General features: G+C 36.8%; 1 protein-coding gene across 1 annotated transcript in view; it reads right to left on the bottom strand.

Annotated features, from left to right (window-relative positions):
- Window positions 1–22,743, bottom strand: part of PLA2G4A (phospholipase A2 group IVA) — a 146,512-nt gene that overhangs the window by 55,405 nt on the left and 68,364 nt on the right. The window contains exons 6-8 of the mRNA XM_017524540.2: window positions 16,722–16,759; window positions 12,960–13,101; window positions 257–393 (exon numbers count right to left, since the gene is read on the bottom strand). Of these exons, the coding sequence (XP_017380029.1) occupies window positions 257–393; window positions 12,960–13,101; window positions 16,722–16,759 (317 nt within the window). The remainder of the gene's footprint in view (window positions 1–256; window positions 394–12,959; window positions 13,102–16,721; window positions 16,760–22,743) is intronic.

Genomic DNA, 22,743 nt, shown 5'->3' with positions numbered 1-22,743 from the left:
ATTTGTCTTTTTGTTTTAACTACATTTTAAGTTACAAAGTGGCTTCAAAAAAGTAAATTTGCAACAAAATTTACTATTAGGTATGAATTTGTCTTTAAAAAATCTTTTAAAGCAGATTGTGGCATCAAACTGGAAAGTTTCAGTAATTTAAAGTTAATGTTCAATTTTCTAAATCCTCTTTTCTCTTATAGTACTTGACTTAAATAAATCCTAAATATTTAAAATTATAAAACTAAAATTAAAAATGTATACTGACCATGTGGAGCCAGACAGACCAGCAACGTAGGTAGCACAATCCAGAATTCCTGATTCGTACAATGCCTTCATCACACCAGAGAATCCCACCATGGCTCGGAAACCCCCACCTGAACCCAATATGGCTACCACAGGCACCTGAAATGATGCGACACAGAGATTTGTACACAAAGTGAAAATCATAAAATACAGTTCCCTTTAGTCTCAATTTTTACATTATATATCCCATATTTTGTCATAAAGAAGTGTAAGTTAACTTCATACTTTAGTAATGGCCTAATTTTTTAAAGCAAGAAAATAAGGCTGGGTGCGGTGGCTCATGCCTGTAATACTAGCACTTTGGAAGGCCAAGGTGGGTGGATCACCTGTGGTCAGGAGTTCAAGACCGGCCTGACCAATATGGTGAAACCCTGTCTTTACTAAAAATACAAAAAAAAAAAAAATTAGCTGGGCATGCTAGAAGGTGCCTATAATCCGAGCTACTTGGGAGGATGAAGCAGGAGAATTGCTGTAACCCAGGAGGCAGCGGTTTCAGTGAGCCGAGATTGTGCCACTGCACTCCAGCCTGGGCAACAGAGCAAGACTCTGTCTCAAAAAGAAAAAAGAAAAGAAATGAATGTTCCATATAAGAAAATTAAAAAGCAATGTATATTGGAAAACAGATATTATGAAAATGACCAACTTACTCTATTTAATAATAACAATAGTCTATATTTGTTCAACCTTTTGCAAATTTTTGGCTTGCTTTCAGGAATATTGTTTTATTTAACCCTCAGAAATCATGTAAGGTGAGCAGAAGGAAAGTATCTGTTGGTTTTGCAAATGAAAGTTCTATAATGATGCTTGATGTTACTTGTGTAAGATCTACTAGCAGTTGAGTAAGCACCTTGCCTTCAAGTTACATTTACAGAGAGAATCTTTAACATCTGGTGACCAATCTGATGTTAGCAGTAACAGAGAGGAAGGTGGGTGGTCAGACTTAGGGTTTCTAGCTTTGCTCTTAAGCAGATGATGCTATCATTACCCAGAACAAGGATCCCAAAGCACGAAGTTAGGCAAAGGAAGAAACAGTGTGCTCGGATTTAGAAATGCTGAATATACAACATGAATACATTGTGTTTCAAGTATTGGAACCTGAACCCTGAGTGGCCACTTACCAATAGATGTATACATATATTCGTGTGGTGATTATTTTACAACAAGAAGGACCAAAAAGATTGTAGTTATAAGATATAGTAGTTGTAAGGACGCCAGATATGAATTTAGACAAAGAGGAAGGATTTGAACTGAGCCCTGAAAGGGGGTTGACTACATAGGCAATATAATAATAATAATAGCAAATATTTATGCTTTAAATTGAGAAAGAGAAATCTGCAGAGGCTAGATCTTATTAGAGTTAGAGCAGTGGATAGAACCCCTACAACTAAATTCCTAACCCAGATCTATACTCTAACAACTGGTCTCAAATCAAAAAACATTAGGCATCAAACTACCTGCAAACCGGAAACCTCATAATGAGGTTGTGCAGTGTAATGGAAGGATCTAAACAGCTTTGAACCTGTGTGTGTGTGTGTGTGTGTGTGTGTGTGTGTGTATGTATGTGTGTGTGTGTGTGTATCTTTATTTTGATGTATATAGGTTCGCATAAACACCATGCTCTCAAACAGATTTTAAAATTATAAATAAAGTAAAATATATAAGTCCTTAAAAGCTTGTCTGGAGGGGGAAATAAAGCTAAGGTAGGAAACTAAAGTAGGTTACAGAGAGGGTGAATAGAGTAAAATAAAGTATTAGGTGCAACAGTAGCTGTAAGGAAGCTAGGTATGAAGTTAGAACGAAGGGGAGGGATTTGAATTCAGCCTTGAAAGGCAGTATAACAACAACAACAATAGTAATAATAAAAGCAAGCATTTAACATTGCTGTGTGCTCAGTTCTGGGCCTAAGGTTCAGACTAAGGCAGTCATAAGCAAGAAAGGGTCGGAGATTTGGGAACCACAATACTTGGGGTCTTAGTATTGTAGCAGGAGTGTACTGGGGAGTTGGGAAGATAGGATTATGAAATGTATTAAGGAAAAACAATTTCAAGGTTGATACTGCAGAAGACAGAAGGTTGTTCATATTTAAAACGTATTTGGGGGCCTTTGAGTCTGTAGGTATGGTTAATTGTAGCACTGTATTATTAAAAATAACCAACCCAATACAAATCAGGTAGTTTAGAATAGAAAAAAAAAAAGTTCTTAGTAACATTATACTGTTGACTTCAACACACAGCAAACAGCCTGCACTGGTATTCAGCAGGAGATTTAATAAGAAAAACTGGGAAAATGAACATAAAATCTTCTCTAATCCGAAGAAAACAACTTCCCAGATGTCGTTCTTCAAATGTCAACAGCCCGACACATACTGAAGATGCTTATTTTATGTTGCTTGGAATTTTCTGGAAACAGCCTCCTATTAAACTGGAATTCATGTGTTAGGTAACCTATTGTTCTCATTATTGCTTTGAAGTAACTCTACAGGAGGTTTTCAGGTAAGGGTGTTAATTCAGATACTTCTGTTGTCATCGGGGAAGGAAAATGTCAGATATTTGTACGTAAAGTTGAATAATCAAATAATTGACTGTGCAGATTATAATTACCTTCATTTGTTGAGCATGCATTTACATTATATCATCTAATTTTCATAACATATCCGTACATATTATTACACCTTTTTTGTTTGTTCGTTTTGTTTTTGAGACAAAGTCTCTCTCTGTCCCCCAAGCTGGAGTCTCTCTCTGTCACACAAGCTGGAATGTAGTGGAATAGAGACAGGGTTTTTCCATGTTACCCAGGCTGGACTCAAACTCCCAGACTCAAGGGATCCATCAACCTCAGCCTCCCAAAGTGCTGGGATTACAAGCATGAACCACCACATGGGGCCAATAACCCTATTTTTAAAAATAAAGCATCTTAAATACACACACAAAAAAACATTTTTTCCAATATCTCAAAGCTAGAAAGTGGTATTTGATACCACTTTCTTTGGATCTATCATATAACAAAGCTGTTATTTCACTATGTTCTACTTTGTCTCTCAAAACAAATAGCTCCTACTTTTCCCCAACTAACTCTGTGTCCTAAGGCCACGAAAATCCTCTGTGGGCTCAGTTTACCTATGTATAAAAATAGTGATCTTGATATATTAATATATAAAAATATTGATCTTGAAGCTTTTAGCCACTAGTAACATTCTAGATTCCATAACATCTATAGAAACATCAATAATAAAACTATAAAATTGTAACTATGAACTATAAAAAGAACAGAAAATTAGATTTATTAAGAACATATTGTGTGCCTTGCACTCTCTCATGGACGCTTTCATACAATTTATTTCATTTAATCTTCCCAACTCGCAAAAGGAAGTCACTGTTTGTTTCATTTTTCAAGTGAGGAGTGCAGATAATACCTTGTCCATAGATAGCTAATAAGTAGTACAACCAGGATTTAAACTGAGATATGACTGGCACCAAAATTCCTTGCCTTTCCTCTTTGTCATTGCTCAGAAAGGGGTAACCTTTATGGAGAGAAACCATTGATGCTTACTCAAACTATATTTCAAATTATGTATCACTTCAAATAATATCGGAACATTTTACACAATAAACAAAGACCACATTTGGAGTTTTAATAGTCTTGCTCATTCTGAAATAATGTTCAAAGAAATAACACGGAAGTTATAAGGTTCAGCTATTAGTCATGATTCTAATACGAAGAGAATCAAATAAGTGTTGCTGAGAAGGTTTGGGGTTCACTAGTATTTACGTATAAATGATGTCAACAAATATTTCCCATACTTCTTTCATATGATCACGGGAAATGAATTTTCATTTATCAAAAACCTTGTGTTTTGATTGAATAATCCTGATAAGCTTACTGATATTACTGCCTCCCTTTCAAAAGAAAATTCTGAAGTACTCAAGAATATTTTTGTTTTTCATAGACAAGTACATTAGAACATGTCTCTCCTTGGCCCCTGTATTAGTCAGGGTTCTTCAGAGAAACAGAACCAACAGGATGGGTGGATATACAGAAAGCAATTTATTATGATGAATTGTCTCATACCAATGTGCAGACTGGCAAGCCCAAATCTGCAAAATGGGCTGCCGAGCCCACATTATAATGGTAAGATCATCTGCTTATTGTTGCAAGTAAGCAACAACCTCAGCAGGAAATCTAGCACCTTTACTTTTATTTATATTTTTTATTGCACTTCAGGTTCCGGGGTACTTGTTCAAAACATGCAGGATTGTTGTGTAGGTACACACATCGCAATGTGGTTTGCTGCCTCCATCCCCCATCACCTATATCTGGCATTTCTCCCCATGTTATCCCTACCCAACCTCTCCACCCCCTGCTGTCCCTCCCTTATTCCTCTGCAACAGACCCCAGTGTGTGATGCCCCTCTCCCTGTGTCCATGTGATCTCATTGTTCAACACCCACCTATGAGTGAGAACATGTGGGGTTTGTTTTTCTGTTCTTGTGTCAGTTTGCTGCTGAGAATGATGGTTTCCAGATTTATCCATGTCCCTACAAAGGACATGAACTCATCGTTTTTTATGGCTGCATAATATTCCATGGTGTATATATGTAGCACCTTTTCTTATATGCCACTCCATTGCTCCTGACGTGTGGGCATTTGCTGGCCTCTCCCCGACCCAGTTTCCCTACAAGCTTCTATTTCTCAGCAGTCAAGGGCTCCGGGCCCCCTCAGAGTGCACCACCTTACTGAGTTCAGTCTGGGCCTCTTAGATATCTAACCTGATCTTTAGACCAGTGAGACCAGTTTCCAACTCCGTTTTATTCTTTGGCTGTTTATATCCCACCACTTCCTCTGATAAGAAAACTTCAGCTTCGCCTCTGGATTCCTGAAACCTGACCCTTGGAAGCCCAGGCCTGCTCAGTCCATCTTTCTATACATCACTAAAGGGAGCCCTTCACTGCCTGCCTTTTGACCTTTATCATCTGAAAGAAGAATAAAGATTGATAATACAAAGTGCCGTTGTCAGAATGAAGGTGGAAATAGGTGGAAAAATATTCTCGCTGAAGGAAACAGCAGAAACACAGGAATGGCCATGCTTATTGACAACTCAAAGTTGGCTGCTCTTACCTCCTTCAGAAACCGTCTTGCTCAGCCTCTCCCTCCCAAAGTTGATGACCTCTGTTTCTCTAGTCTTTCACTTAACTTATATGACAAACGTGAGTGCCAGGCACTCAGAATTAATTACTTAAGGTCCATATTGTATTTCTGTTTTCATCCAAAGCTGTCTGTTTACACTGAGGAATAGTCCTTATAGTCTTCCTTAAGAAGAAACATTATCTCATCTACACTCCGATGTAAAAAGAGTGACAAGAAGAATCTTTTCTTCTCTCATTTCTCTTTCCTTCTCTAATTCCAGATTTTACTCCCCCGACCAACCTTGTTAAGTTATAGCTAGTTTTTAGGGGCCATAGAGACTGGATAGTAACATTTCATTTCACAGACACAACTGTAATCTGAAAACGTCATCTGACCAAAAACTATTTTAGAACAAGAACATTTAAGAGTGGCCTCTGAACCATCAAAATACTTCAAAAATCATTATACACAAAGTCATATATCTTGTCCCCAGAAAAAAAATCTCAGCCCTCTTCTCATAAGGAAATTATATTAATTAGAGACGCTGTTCTAACAGCAAGTTTGCTTATCAGATTTGAATTCCAGAGCAACAAAGTTGAAAGAGAAAAGGGAAGTGCGAAGAAATCACTTCAAGCAGCCAACACAGGGCACAGAAAAATGGCAGCTGGATGCAAAGGAGGCAAGCCTAAGAATGCCCAAATGGGTTCGGTCTGAGCAAGAAACTACACATTTAAGAAAGATTTCTATCTACATAATCAAAATGACTATTTTTTTAAAAAATTTAGTATTTAAGAGAATAAACTTAGATTGTAGAAAACCTTAACTATTTGACTAGTTCATTATACAGGCAGAAAAACTAATTTAAAAATAAGGCTGTAGTAAATATAACAATTAGTGACCACGCCTGTTATGCCACAAAATGGTAGCGCCCAAGGATATGTATAATATTACTGTTTTACTGAGTAACTATTACGTGCCCCTATACATTTTGCCGGATGCTTTACGAGCATTAGTACTCATCTCCTTACCCAACAGGAGACATTATCATCATCTTACAAGTGAAGCACAAAGGTAAAACAATGTGCCCAAATATGTACTGCCCAAATCCATTAAATATTTCTTTCAACATTGAGTTCTAACCTGAATGCTGTTCTTGCTCATTGCACAAACTGCCACAACAGCCCACTCTTCTGTACCTCAAAGAGGCCAACTGGCCAGTACCGAACAGAAAGTGAAGACCTTGACAGGAAGCAAAGGATGTGGAAAGTTAAGAGATCCAAGAAGTAACATAAAAATAGAAAAATGTGACTTTTGTTATGGGAACGGGTGGCGCTGATAACTTCTAAGCTGATTATTTCTGCCAAGAGAAAACAGCACAGACTGAAACTCAAAAAGCAACAGCAAAAGTTTTCATTCTAGAAATGACTTCCAAACACATGAATTTCATATTTTTTGAAGGACAGCCAGAGAAAAAGCATAATTAATTACCTCATTCCCCATCTGTTGCAGAAAAGTTATTATACTGTCATTCGTATGAATATTAAGCGAAGTCATATTTTCCCAGGAAGACTTACTAATCCTTTCCACAAAAGGAGGAGTGACTAGAGGTGGCAGCAGAAACTTATTTTTGAAAAGAACCTAAGAAAAAATGCCAACCAATGTGTCCTACATAAATTTCTAACTCAAGAGTGTAAGCCAAGATCTCATCAAAATCTTCTCCTTAACCGGTGTCTCCCCGGCAACCCGATACTGGCACTCCTGTTTCAGAACTGTGATGTCTCTCCCTTTAGCAAATTTACTCCATGCATGCAATGCCTAAATTTGTGCCCTGACGCACACAACCAAATATTTACCAAGGATCGACCATACTAGGAGCTATGCTAGGTGTTTCGAATACAGAGATGAATAACACAGATATTGTCCTGGTCCTCATAAAACTTAAATTCTAATGGAGAAAACAGTCACCAAATAAATATTTTTACAAGAAATTTTTAAAGTACCAACCAGGCTAAACGCTGAGGAAAGAATGTGCATATATGCCCTAAGAGAGTATAACTGAGAGAACTAACTTAGACTGAGGGGAAAGGAAGGAGATGATCTGGGGGAGTCTCAGAAGAAATTACCCATGTGCTGATTAAAGAATGGGAGAGTGTTAGCTACAAAGGGGGTGAAGTGGAGAGCGGGGTTGCATAGGGGAAGCCTGTTGGAGTGAGAAGCAGTACCATACTGGAGACCTCCAACTGGGAAAAGGTTCTTTAGAGACAGAACTAAGAAGTGCTTACCGGGAGGGAGTGTGGGAATTCAGGATAAACTGGCAAAAATGAAGCTAGAAAGAATCTGCAGCTAAGGGTCAAAGAGCAGTGAAGGACTTTAAGCTTGGCGTGGGTGGAATTAGATTTCTGTTTTGAAACATTCACTCTGAATTCATTGCAAACAGAAAGTGGGAAGAGGGAGACAAGTCCAAGTCCTCTCAATACACAAACACATGTAAGTCCTCTCTATACAAGGCATAGAGAAAGACAAGACTTGGTGTTCAGCTTTAGACAGGCAGAGTTTGAGATGCTGGGAGCAATAAATGTAAAGAAGTCAAGTGAGTGTAGATATTTAGATCTGAAGCTCGGAAGAGAGGTTCTAAGTTGTTGATCTACATGTGAAAGCCCTTCTTAGCACACAGATGTTGGGTGACATCATAAGCCAGAGAGAAACTCCTTTTTGTCGTCGTCGTTGTTGTTTGAGACAAGGTCTCACTTTGTCACACAGGCTGGAGTGCAGTGCTACCATCTTGGCTCACTGCACCCTCTGCTTTGCAGGTTCAAGCGATAACCCTGCCTCAGCCTCCCATGTAGCTGGGACCACAGGTGTGTACCACCACACCTAATTTTTGTGTGTTTTTTGTAGAGGTAGGTTTTCACCATGTTGGCCAGGCTGGTCTTGATCCTCCTGCTTCGTCCTCCCAAAATGCTGAGATTACAGGTGAGAGCCACCACACCCTGCTGAGAATTCTAGATTTAAATCCCAATTACCTAGAAAAATGTATTTCTCACGCAGCATGGTAGCATGCACCTGTAATCCCAGCACTTTGGGAGGCTGAGGCAGGAGGATCACTTAAACCTGTGAAGTCGAGGTTGCAATGAGCCAAGATGGTGCCACTGCACTCCATCCTGGGTGACAAAGCGAAACCCTACCTCAAAAAAAAAAAAAAAATAGAATGAGGATAAAGAGGATTTAGGACTATGACTTGAGGAACTACTATATTTAAGGAATGCTCAGACGAAGAACAGCTGGTAAAGAACACCAAAAAGTCATGATGAAGACCACGAAAAGGTCGTATGTGAAGGGCAGACAACGTTTCAAAGCGTTAGGAGGTGTGTCATTTGCAGCTGCAAGGTTAGGTAAGATAGGGCGAGAACAAGATCCTGTATGTTTATTAGTACTCCTGACTAAAGGAGGCAGAGAATAAGCTTGTACAGAAAATTCTGGAGATGTTTGTGAAGGTAAGGGGAGAAATAGAGCAGAAAGGAGGAGAGAATACAGAATCCAAGAAATGTTTTTTGTTCTTTTTATATCGGAGTTTAGAACATGTTTATATTTTTATAGGAAATATCCACACAGAGGTAGATGCTGACAATATGGGTTGAGAGTGACCTGGGAAAATGTGAATAGTAGCTACATTGGGGTTCTCAAGAGGAGCTTAGGATCCGTATCTGATGGGCATCTGCATTTGGAAGCAAAGGGAATAGTTTCTCCATTGAACTAGGAGGGAAGTTAAAGGACAGGCATTGGTTATGGAGTATGTCAATTCCATAGCAAGAAATGAAGCATTTGTCATCTCCTAACTTTTTATTTCTCTTTCATTAAGAGACAGGACTATCTGTCTCGAAGAGAACAGGAAGTATCCAGCTGATAGCAGTAAAGAAAATAATTGTTGCAAATAACTGGAAAGCACTTTGGCCGGGAAACTCTGAGATTGCAAGGCACGATTTCCCAAATAAAGTTGACAATCTTGACTTAAAAGAAATATGAATTTCCTAATTGTTCTTCTAGCAAGCTCACACCTCAAGGCATGGCCAACAGTCTTCAACTCTGAAAGAAATTTCTATCATCTCTACTGCAGAGAGAGTGAGTCACCCTCTTGCAATTATTCCTGTCCCTCAGTTCACACCTCTTTATTAAGAACTTAACACATCACATCCTTGGTTTTGTCCGCTTAAATATCGTTCTTCCAAACAAGGCTTTAAAATCACTAAGGAAAGTAACTCCTCAGGGCTAGCCATCTCAGCTTTATTCTTTTCTAGCACCTGGCACAGCACCTCAATAAATAACCAGCGTTAGAAATGAAATGAATTTGTAATATCATTTTTCTGTTTTGAGGGTATACCAATACCAAATAAGGATGGAGACAAAAAGAAAAATGTTGTAGAATTGCTACTGAAAAGTTATCTATATTAAAAGAAACACGCACACACTAAAAGCTTCAGAGAAGCTAGAAATTTCTGAATAATGTATAGAGAAAGCAGTTTTTTCAAGAACGAATTAGCCTGACAAGATAACCACACATTCTAAGACGGATCTATTACAGTGACAAGCAAGATACGGGACTTGGCCAAGCATGGTGGCTTGTGCTTGTAATCTCAGTACTTTGGCAGGCAGGGTGGGAGAACTGCTTGAGCCCAGGAGTTTGAGACCAACCTGGGCACTACAGCAAGAGCCCACCTCTAGGAAAAACAAAACAAGACAAACTATATATATATACATACACACACACATACATACACACACACAAATTATCTGGGTGTAGTGGCATCACCCATAGTCCTGGCTACTTAGGAGGTTAGGACTTTGATGCTGCAGTGGGCTATGATTGGACCACTGCACTCCCACCTGGGCAACAAAGCAAGACCCTTTCTCTAAAACAAAACAAAACAAATCAAAACAGTAGATGCAGGATTGAAGAGAAGTCTCTCTCTAAAACACAAACTTAAATGAAGGTTTCACTTCTCTCCTTAGTTTCCTTTATGCAAAAATTCCCCTTAAACAGCATCTTAACTTACAGTCTGCTCCCATAACAACACAAGCCACTCTAGCATTAGTAGGTTGGCTTCTGAACCCTACGCACGCCTAAAACATATTTGGAAATCTTCAGCCACATGTGGGACAGGAGTGGTCATTGGACTCCCTTACTTAGAATGTATGTCTTATTTCCAGCTGTATTCTGCCTTTAATTTGCAGTAATTTTGAATTCCTACAAGAATTCAAGAAATTATTTATGAAATTATTTTATGAAAAATTTAATGAAATTAATTCCTACAAGAAATAATTCAAGAGTGTACAACACTACGCATGTATGTTTTCTGATGTATTTAATTAAAATATTATTTTTATGAAAATAAATTATATTCACTTGAGGTATTCAATTAACAGAAAAGCTCAAATAAAAAAATAAGTAAAAAATTACCTGATATGCCACTAACCAGAAACTTCATTATCATTTGATGAGCGTCATTGCAGCAATTAATCTTTGTAGGTTTCAGATAGAAAGATGGACAGAGAGAGAGAGAGAGAGAGAGAGGGGTAGACAAGCAGATTAGATAGGTGGTTGATAGATACGTAGAAGAAATAAATGAATGGATAGATAGCCAAAAGGGGATTATAAGATATATGACGGAGTACAAATCATGTTACATTTTACTGGAATTTAAGGGAAGAAAAAGAAAAGTACAATTGAAGGATAACACTTTCGATATTTGTTTATAATACATGTGTATTCTAATATTTCTCCATAATTAGGATTATAAATCATTTCTTCATCTTAATGATTTTTATAATCCTAATTATGGAGATATATATAATATGGAGGATTATAAAAATCATTAAGATGAAGAAATGATTTATAATCCTAATTATGGAGAAATATTGAAATACACATATATTATAAACAAATATTGAAAGTACGATAATGTGGTCAATTTTTGATATCATTTAACTCTACTACAAAATATAAAGAATTTGGAACATTTTCTTTTTTCTCCCATGTTTGCCTACATTTGTTAATTGCATTATTAACAAGATTTACGGCATTTTCTTCTAGTGCTAGAATGATGATTTCCAGTTTTATTTTAGCCTACATTTAAATTAAGTAAGTTTAATCCTTTTATATCTGAGACTAAACTTTTCCTATTGATAAAATAAACAACATTTTATTCATATATAAGTATGCCTTTGAAAAATACATATATATAAGTAAATAAAATGTGGTACATCCACACAATGGGCTATTATTTAGTACTAAAATAAAATTCACTATCCAAGCCATGAAAAGACATGGAAGAAACTTAAATTCATATTACTAAGGGAAAGAAGCCTATCTGGAAAGGCTACATACTGTATGGTTCCAACTATATGACATTAGGCAAACTGACAAAAGGCAAAGCTATGGAGACAGTAAAAGTAAAAGTTATCAGTGGGCCAAGGGTGGGGAGAGAGGTAAATAGGTGGAGCACAGAGGATGTTCAGGACAGTGACCTACTGTGTATGATACTATGATGGTAGATGCATGTCATTACACATTTGTCCAAACCCCACAGAATGCACACCACCAACAGTGAGCCCTAAGGTAAACTTCGGTCTTGGGCGATAATGACGTGTCAATGAGGGTTCATCGATTGCAACAAATGTACCACTCTGGTGTGAGATGTTGATAGTTAGGCAGTATAATCGTTCATTTTATTTATCAGCCTGACCAGACTAAAGGATACTCGAATCACTAGGAAAACATTCTTTCTGGGGGTGCTCATGAGGGTGTTCTCCAAAGAGATTAATATGTGAATCAGCACACTGAGTAAAGACCCACCCTCGCCAATGGGTGCACGTCATTCCATCCTTGAAGGGCCGGAGGGGAACAAAAGGTGGAAGGCAGGCAAGTCTCTCTCTGTCCTTGAGCTGAGACATGCCTTTTCTCCTGCCTTTAGACACTGTTGTTCCTAGCTCTCGTACCTTCAGACTCCAAGATTTCCAACTTTTGCTCCGACTGCCCAGTCTCTGACTGGGAGTTACTCCATTGGCGCACCTTAGTCTCAGACTAAATTGCACCACTGGCCTCCCTGGTTCTTCAGCTTGCAGATGACATATTGTGGAACCACCTGGCCTCCATAACCATGTGAGCCAAGCTTCATAATAAATCTCGTATCCACTGTGTATATCTTTTGGGTCTGTTTCTCTGAAGAAGCTGAATAAACTTGGGAGGTTATGCAGGGAGAGGAGTATATTGGAACTCTCTGTGCTTTCTGCTCAGTTTTGTTATGAACTTAACACTGCTCTAAAACAGAAAATAAAAATAAAAACTATAGCTGATAAACATTACCAAATACGGCATCATTTGCGATGATCTTCCTCAAAGAGGTTTCATTTACGAATCATTACCTTACCTTAAAAAACTAAAGGAATAATGCTCAATCTCAAAATTGCCACATTTGGGTAAAATTCTTGGAGAAATTGTCCAAGCTAAATTATTATTAAATAACATGTGAAAAGTTTCCAACTCACATCACGTGCAGAATGCAATCCTTCACTATTCTTTGGACCCAAAAGTTTCTTCATGCTTTCTCTTATGTTTTCTTTCCTCTGTTGTCTGAAAGTCTTCTCCTGATCACACAGAGCCATACTAAATCGTAGGTCTGGGCATGAGCTGTAATACCAAACAGGTCAAGTCATGAGCCAGTGCTCCCAGTAGCCTGGTTTTCCATCCCGCCAGCTCCCCAAGTCCCTCTGAGCTACACTGATGTAAGCTGACTGCTTCCCTCAAGCCATTTCCTAAGAAGGGACCTAAAATAAGAGTATAAACTCATGCCTGTCTTAAAGCAGCATTTTCCACAGCATGTTTTCAGAGAAAAAGGAGTTTTCAATTTTTTAGATAAAATAAACAAGCAAACAAAAAGCCCTGAGAAATTGAATATTATAAAAAAGACTGGAAAGTGCTTCAGTAAAGAATCCCATTTATATTTGTTTGACACAGGATCTCCCAAACCCACTTGACCAAGAATTCCTTCCCTTGTCTCTCCACCCTTCACTATTCCACCATCATAATTACTTCCTAACATCCCAAAGAGCCTGCATTCTGAGGAACATACTTGCAGAAATACCGTCTTAATTAATTGCCTTGTCTGATGGATGCCCCCCTCTGACAAAGAACGAACTTCTAATTGTAGAACTTGAGAAAACCAAAAATGAGTTTATAACTAGAGGACTTTAGAGCCCTTAAATTATATATGTTTTTCCTTGTTAATAAAGGCAACAGCAATTTCTCTACACTATGCCAGAAACCACATTAGGTATTACATATGAATCATCGCAAGAACAATGGAAGTAGTCACTACACATTATTATACAATCTATTATTATATATTGCAGTTTTATAAATTAGAAAACTGATGCTCTGAGAGGTTAGGACCACATAGCACACATGTGATGTACTTTCACCATGCAACAAATAAGACGTTTCTTAGTACTGAAGTCTAAATACCAACTACTGAATTTAAAAATATTTTAAAAAATATATCAGTCTATTTTGGAATATGAATAGATCCAAAATATAGAAGTCAAGAATTATCACCAATAAAATATTTGTCTCTTTACCATTCATAAAAATCCTTACCTTAATTGTAAATCAATTTTAAATCTCATTTATTTTAGTTATTTCTTCCTTGTAAAATATAGAATGAGACTGCTAAGCCTCTGAGCCATTTTCTTTATGATCATATCTGATCATTACTAATAATAATTACTACTTCCCAAAGGACGAATATAGATACCTCACAAAAGAGAAATTACAATTAATAACAAAAAAACTTAATTTCACTAGTGAATTTAAATGATACTGTTATTTAAATATTTTAAATACTTATTTTTTACTGCTAGAAAGCTAAAATAACACTAATCTCATGCATACATTTTGGGAATATAAGTTTGTTAAAAAGCAATATTCAAATTAGGCATATTAGCAATATGGCATATTGAATAATAATTAGAATATGCATTCCTTTTGGCCTAATAATTCTATTTCTGGATAGCTACTTTAAAGGAAGTAACCAAAATTTTTTAAAGATAATTTAAAGAAATGGTTGTTGAACTGTACATAAAAGTATTGGGTTATACAATTACTAAATCTGATTTGGGAAATTACGTAACAAGGGGGAATACAGTAAGATAGTGAGTTAACATTTTTTAAGTTCGGTCTTAAAAAAATGTTTTTTTAAGGCTACACTCTTTTTCTATTACTATTCTTTACAATAACATATTAGGTTAAGTATCTTCTAACCACTATAAGAAATTAAAATCTTGCCTATACAGTTGCCTATATGAAACCTCCTCAATTTTATTTCCTTTTCTGCTTCTTAAAGGTAACAACTATTTAAATTTAATCTTTATCATTCTAATATATTTGTTTATAATTTTACAATGTATACTTATGTCCCTAAATAACAAAGTCATTTTGCAGGTTTCTAGTTTTGTTATAAATGCTATCAGTGCAAATTATTTTTTTCCAATGAGCACTTTGTTTTTTGAGAATCATCTGTGCTTAAATAAACAGAAGTAACTCAAACATTTTTACCATTGTGTAGTATTTTCATTATATTAGTATACTATAATCTATTTATTCATAAACATTGAAATAATTTCCAATGTTTTGTAAACTATTACAAGCAGTACCATTATTAGCATGTGGTATACATGTGTGAAAGTTTCCTATTGTATATATACTCTTTAGAAAGAATATCTCATTTAATCACAGTAGATACGCTTGGAAAGTATTCTTTTCTTATTTCATCAGCAAGTAAAAAAGTGACTAGAAATCTATCAATGATTAACATAATTAGCAAGTAGTGGATTTAAATCTAGGTCTTATTGTTCTGGAAGCCATGTGCTTTGTAATATACTGCGCTGTTATATATAATTTTTTTAAATGGTCCTGATTTAAAAATAATTTTGAACGGTATAATGACCTAGATGTTTTAAAGATATCAGCTTTTAAAATCTAGATGAAAATTCAAAAAATTCTGAGTAATTTTATAAATGCAGTAGCAGAATTACGGTTAATTTACTTCTTTCACCCATTATTTTTAACTTTCTAATTAATTCTTTCTTGATTAATAGAAGGTATTACGTGGAAAGTTTTTATTTGAATAAATTGAATTTTTCCTTGAAAACAATTTCTATTACAGAGCTGACATAAATTAACATACAGAAAGAGAAGTTTTTAATATTATAAAAATATGGTTCTAATTACCTCAGTGAAGACTATTTCCCATTAAACAAAAGCATTACTTCCATAGTCAAATAAAAAATGTTTCTAATCTTATGCCAAAATATACCACTTTTAAGCAAGAATGAACTTAATACAAAATATGCAACACAATAACTTGGACTATCCTTTGATATTTGCTGACATATATTAATAGGCTGTGGAAATAAATGCCAATCATTTACTAAGTCAAATCACCATGTTCCAGGGATCAAAATAAGACAAATAAATTCCTAAACCCAATGTACCCATTATCATACATCTGGCAAATCACCAGATGTGAAAATGTTAAGTTAATTTTCGTGGCGTTTGTGTAAAATATGTACTAGTAATTTTGGTCAAATCAAGTTCAACAGGGAAGTTCAAAGAGATGCAGAGAGGTTAAGGGAACTCATTATTACACCAGAGATCAGTTAGATCAAAGCAGACCTGCCTCCCCTAAATTCACCACTTGAAAATAAGTACATGATTTCTTAATATTCACTTTTGGAGGCCACTTTGAAAGAGCAGCATGATTCATGGAACTTTATTAGTAGTGGTCCTGCTGGGTTACTATGAACAAAATCAGTCTCAATTTTCAGTTTTTCCTCTATAAATATGATTATAGCTTCCTGTTTATGTTCACTTCTATGTTTTTGAATAGCTACTGAATCAACAATAGAAGATGCGCTTAAAAAACTACATTCATTTCTATGGGAATAGATATATGACTAGAGGGAGGACTCTTCTGAAAAGCACTTATTCTGACATTATTATATGACCACCAAACTATTGGAAAAATAAGCAAAGCATATTAAAATAAAAGAATAATGAATATAAGAATATTTTTGTAAAAATTCTGTAGCTATCAATAGACAACTAACAAAAAAACAAGGTAAATGTAATGCACTTTTATATGTTCAAAGCTGTCAGGATTGTATATATATATAAAGTATATCCTTTAACAGTTCAAATAAATTAGTGGATCACTCACAATATTTCTCATCCAATTAAATAAATGCACTTACCAAACTTCAAGAGACATTTCTAGAATCATTTCGGTGACCTAAAAAAAGATATATTAATCAGATTAGATCATAAAGTAGATGTGTTTTTTATATAATAGAAACAAACTCAAAATAAATTTTGAGTGCCAGATTATTTTTAACCTCAAAAGATAAAACCTTCAAAATAAAAGTAACACAGCTCCATGAAGACCCTAAACTACAGGTGCATAGCAGTAAACCAGCTTTTTTTTTTTAAATAAGTCTACTTAGCCATTTTAGCAAACCTAAGAATTATCTCTGCCTGGTTGTTTTCCTCCCTCAGTAAAATAAAGTAGTTCACAATTACTATTTATAAAACATACAAAGTGCCTGAGATATAAAAGCTACTGAGATGTTGTGTCTATTATTTAGGAGCTGCCTCAGGCCACAAAATCGGAAGCTGTAATGGACCAGAGGTTAGAGACAGCCTGGGTGGAAGTTTGAGCATGTGCATTTGGGACAAGAGCAGGCTGCAGTAACCTGGAAATAAAACACCCATTCATGGCAGGCAGTAGGACCTAGGGTCCAGCCAACTGTGGTTAGCTTGGGAAACATCTACTAACAAGATCTGGAGCCTCTGGGTTTTATTTATTTCAACACTATTTAAGCCTATTAAATATATTAAAGGACTGCATCCTGCCAGAGAGAGAATTTTGGTCGAAAAGAAAAGAAAATGACTAATATCTACTTAAGATATTAAGAGTTGTCTTTCCAGAGACTGTAAATCTGTTGTACAGAAAGGCCTTTTCAATATTATCCCTGGCATTAGCTATGGAAAATGTAACTGTAGATTGTCATGAGAACCAAATGAGAAAATGCTTTGAAAGTTGCTATACAACTATAACTGTGTTATTTTTATTATATCAACTGATATAAGAAGAATACAGATAGAGCTAACTTGTTCAATAACTTCAAGTAGAACAGAACTAGGATATACCTCTTGAAATGTAAAGAGGAAATTTTTAGAACGTAAAATGCTGTAGGTTATTAGATTTACCCTCTTGAGTTTCAAGGAATGGAAAAAAACAAACTAGAAGCAGGTTTCCAAAAGGTTAAAATAAGTTCATAGGTGATTGATTCTCAGTGCTGAATTTTACGAGTAAGCAAACGGTATTGAAATCATCCCTACAAAAATTTGTCTCTCTCACTAAAGGTAAGCTCTGTCTTACATAGGTTCCTATTACTAGTTCATCGTATAGTATTTGGCACACAACAGGTAATACATACTTGTCAAATTACTGTTCGTGTGTGTTTGTCAGAAGGAGCACATTGGACAACCTTTTCTTGTCAAATAGCTAATTATTATTGGAGGCAAATCATGGGATGGTTGACCCGGACGGCAGTTCCTATATATAGAATTCTATGAATCTTCATTCATAGAAGAAGCATATACATATATTTAAAGTTAATAAAATAATTGAGAATCCCAGGACAAATGAAGTCATGCATGCCCAGATGAATGTAATGTCAAAGGGTGGTTGGCGACCCAACAGGGACTGCAGTTGCTGTCAATTCTATCAATGGAAGCACGGCTCAGCTCACATCCCAGAACATTACATCTATTTCCCACTTCAAAATTTTAATTGGAGTATGGCAAAGAGGGCTTGGAAAACATTTTATATTGAATAAGGTTACTTTGGATATTTAGAAGAAAACAAGATGGGTAAAGTATGGTTTGTTTTTTTTCCCCCAAGCACTATATAAAAACTGCCCTTAAAATGATACTAGATTTAGTATTTTTATCTCCAGAGGGTAAAGCCATCATGATTGGATGGAAATAACATGAACAATATTACAACTCCATGTAGAGTTTTCTAATAAAGGGAAAGATTCAAGGCCTCTTTCATTGTGCCACCTCATGACAGAAGGTGTTCAAGAAGACAGTGGCTTCCCAGCTGGCAGGTCCCTAGGCAATTTGTAAATTACATATCCAATGCTTGGCCAGGTGGGGTGGCTCACACCTGTAATCCCAGCACTTTGGGAGGCCAAGGCAGGGGGATCACCTGAGGTCAGGAGTTCAAGACCAGCCTGACCACCATGATGAAATCCCGTCTCTACTAAAAGTACAAAAATCAGCCAGGCATGGTGGCATGCACCTGTAATCCCAGCACTTTGGGAGGCCAAGGGAGGGTGGATCACCTGAGGTCAGGAGTTCAAGACCAGCCTGACCACCATGGTGAAATCCCATCTCTACTAAAAATACAAAAATTAGCCAGGCATGGTGATGCACATCTGTAATCCCAGCTACTCAGGAGACTGAGGTAGGAGGGTGGAGGTTGAAGTGAGGCGGGAAAATGCCACTGCACTCCAGCCTTGGCCACAAGAGCAAAAACTCTGTCTCAAAAATAAATAAACAATTATATATACATATATATATGTGTGTGTGTATATGTATATATCTCCAGTGCTTGAATATATCCAATGCCTGTTTGTTCTGACAGCTCCACGAATAAAAGGAAAATCAACCATGCTACATTCATAGTCAAACTTGTCTTCTCCATTAGCACGTGCTTTCTGTATCTACCAACATTTCTTGGCTAAGACATTCATGATCCTGGATGGACTGACAAGACTCTTTAAACAAAGGCAGGATAACAGAAGAGAAGGCACAGGGTTTTTCTGCCACTTTGAATGTTACAGGCTGTGGTTCAAGGTTCTTGTCACATGGATTAGGATCCTCACTTCCACGTTGCCCAAGTGGGTCACCCACAACCAGGAGGAAATTTAAAACACTCTCATTTGGTGCACTATGTTCAGACATGCTATGCATGATAAGCTAGATGTTAACAATCTCTCTACACCTTTTACCTAGAACATGTCATTCAGATAAAAACATGTACTTCCTGTGAGGCATTAAACAAGTACTGTAAACTTCTTCCCACACACTGCATAAAGGATCTCTGCATTACAGGCTTCCGCCCTGCTTGTATTATCAGGGCAATTAGAAAGAAGAGTGACCACCTCTTCCAGGCTCTCCCATCACCCTAATACCTAGATTAGAACTAATTAGAACTCCACCTTTTTTTTTAGAAAGAAGTAGGCTGTGTCCCTTATGTATTCTTGTGAAAAGCAGCAATGTCATCTTGGAATTCCCCAGTGGAAAGCAATTTTAGATGTTTACAATGGGAGATTTTCAGGTAGAGGAGAATGGGGAGAACTGGAGAGGACAAACTATAAAAACTAAAAGCCATTTCAGCCTTTAAAATAATTTTTAAAGGATCCAACCCACTAATTATCTTGAAAATTTCCAGAGTCATTTTGAAATAATAAAGCTTAAAGCAACAAGCACAGTGCCTGACAATAAGGAAGCCCTTTAAAATAGCAGTCCCCAACCCTTTTGGCATCAGGGACTGGTTTTGTGGCAGACAATTTTAACATGGACCAGGGTGGCGGGTGGGGGGGCGAGGGGTTTCGTGATTCGAGCACATTACATTTACTGTGCACTTTATTTTCATTATTATTACATTGTAATATATAATGAAATAATCATACAACTCACCGTAATGTAGAATCAGTGGAAGCCCTGAGCTTGTTTTCCTGCAACTAGACCTTCCATCTGGCATTAGATTCTCATAAGGAGCATGCAACCTAGATCCTTCACACGAGCCATTCAAATAGGGTTCACGCTCTTGTGAGAATCTAATGCCACTGCTGATCTAGGAGGTGCAGCAGCCATGCAAGTGATGGGGAGCAACTGTAAATACAGATGAAGCTCTGCTCCTTTGCCCACCACTCACCTCCTGCTGTGCAGCCGAGGTCCCAACTTGCTGTAGACTGGAACCAGGGGTTGAGGACCCCTGCTTTAAAATGATTATTATAAAAAAAGATGCACAGAGAAAAATAATCTCAAATTTGAGAATCTATCCTATTAGTAAAAAGTTCTTCAAATATGCTATGATTTCTCTCATATATTCTAATGTTTACATCATTTGCTTTCAATAAAACATAATTTTGAATTCTGATCCCTAGAGTTCGTTTACTCTTTTTCTTTTCTAGGTAGAAACGAACAGTAACTAATCATCATATTAATTCAATCATTATTCACACGTTTCAAGAGAATCACATAATATTTTCGGCCCTGTCCGTATTTACTTGACCTGTGCAGGATAACAAATAAAGTCATTTTTTAAAGGGTCATTTTTAGTTAGAATCATGTTTCCATACATTGTATCTCGATCCTGTAAAGAAGGAGCAGGATCTGACAAGGAGGCGATCCAAGCACAAAGCGAAATTACAACCCTATCAATACATGCAAACTCACATCTAATGCATTCTGCATGTTTAGAAACTGAATGAGACACTGGTAAAATCACTTTCACCTCTCCGACCTCATCTCCCCCAGTCTCCCCACCCCCCTTTCTTTGTGTTCCAGCCACACTCTCCAACTTGCTGTTACTCATCTTGCCAGGTGAACTGCTTCAGAGCCTTTCTACTTGGAGTGCCTTCTGTCCTCAGATATCCTCAGAGATCCTTCCTTAGCCACATTTTTGGAACTGCCTTGGTGACGCCTTCACACACATATACACACTGCCCCATTCTCTGTCCCTAGTTTAGTTAGCACTTGTCATTATCATCATCTAGCAGGAGTTTCTTTTACTTATTTACCTTGCTTTTCATCTGTCTTGCTACGTAGAATGTAAGCTCCATGAGGGTAGGGATTCTTGTTCATTTTGTTCCCTGCTGAAATAGGCAGTGCCTAAAGGTGTCTACCACCTGGCGAGGGCTCAATAGTTATTTGTAAAATGAATAAATTAATGAATCAATAATTTCTCCTTATCTCCCTGCACACATTACCTGTACTGTCCATTTATCATCCATAAACATTAAACTCTAGTTAATGATATGCTGAAGTTTGTAGGGGTAAAGTATACTGTTGTCGGCCACTCACTTTTAAATGCATCAGAAAAGTAAACATTTTTGGTAAAAGGCTAATTATAGAGTCTAGGTGGCAGTTATATGATGTTCGTTGTATAAATCTTTCAACTTTTTATATGTTGAACATTTTTATAGTAAAATTTAAAGAATAATAATGCTTTAGAGAGGCCTTCTCTGACTAGACAAACTTTTGTTGCTCACCAGCTGTTTTCTATTGCATACCTTTGTTTTCCTCATAGTATTTCTCACTAGCTGATGGTGTGTTGATCATTCTTTTGCTCAACATTGGCTGTTTACTTTCCCTATTAGAATGCAAGCTCCCTGGAGAGTTCCCAGGATACTGCCTGTCACCTAGAATACCGCTTGGAATATAACCGTTGTTTAATAAATAACTTCTTAAGTAAGTAAATCAATGACTAGATGTCTCATGATACTACTTATTATTACCTGTCAGTTTACACACGAAAGCATACTTTCCAAACAAATTCTTAGTTCCTTGAAAATTGTACTTTTGTGCAGTTTTTTTTTGATGTCTAGCAACATTTTAGGAGCACAATAAAGGCTTACATTCTTCTTATATTAATAAATAACACAATATATTGACAAGTCAGTATTTTTAAATTGTATAATACCATATCAATGATAGATTTTTATTCTTGCAGTATTATCATTTAGCTTCCATATCTGTAAAATGAGAAGAACTGAAAGCTTTTGGGTGAAGAAGGTCAAATGAAAATAAGGTATTCTACTTATAAGTTTCTAAGTGTGAGCTAAACATTGGGTACACAGGAACATTACGATGGGAAAAATAGACACTGGAGACCCCAAAAGTGGGGAGAGGAGAGGAACAAGGGTTGAAAAACTACCTACTGGATACTCTGTTCACTACCTGGGCGACAGGATCATCAGAAGCTCAAACCTCAGTATCATGCAACATACCCATATAACAAACCTGTACATGTACCTCCTGAACCTAACATAAAAAATAAAACAGGCTGGGTGTGGTGGCTACCACCGTAATCCTGAGGCTGAGGCCTCCCAAAGCTTGAGACCAGCCTGGACAGCATGGTGAAACCCTGTCTCTACTAAAAATACAAAAATTAGCCAGGCATGATGGTACATGTCTGTA

This window comes from Cebus imitator, unplaced genomic scaffold (assembly GCF_001604975.1).
Source record: "Cebus imitator isolate Cc_AM_T3 unplaced genomic scaffold, Cebus_imitator-1.0 Scaffold33, whole genome shotgun sequence".
Taxonomy (NCBI): Eukaryota; Metazoa; Chordata; class Mammalia; order Primates; family Cebidae; genus Cebus; species Cebus imitator.
This window is presented reverse-complemented; position numbering and strand designations above follow the sequence as displayed.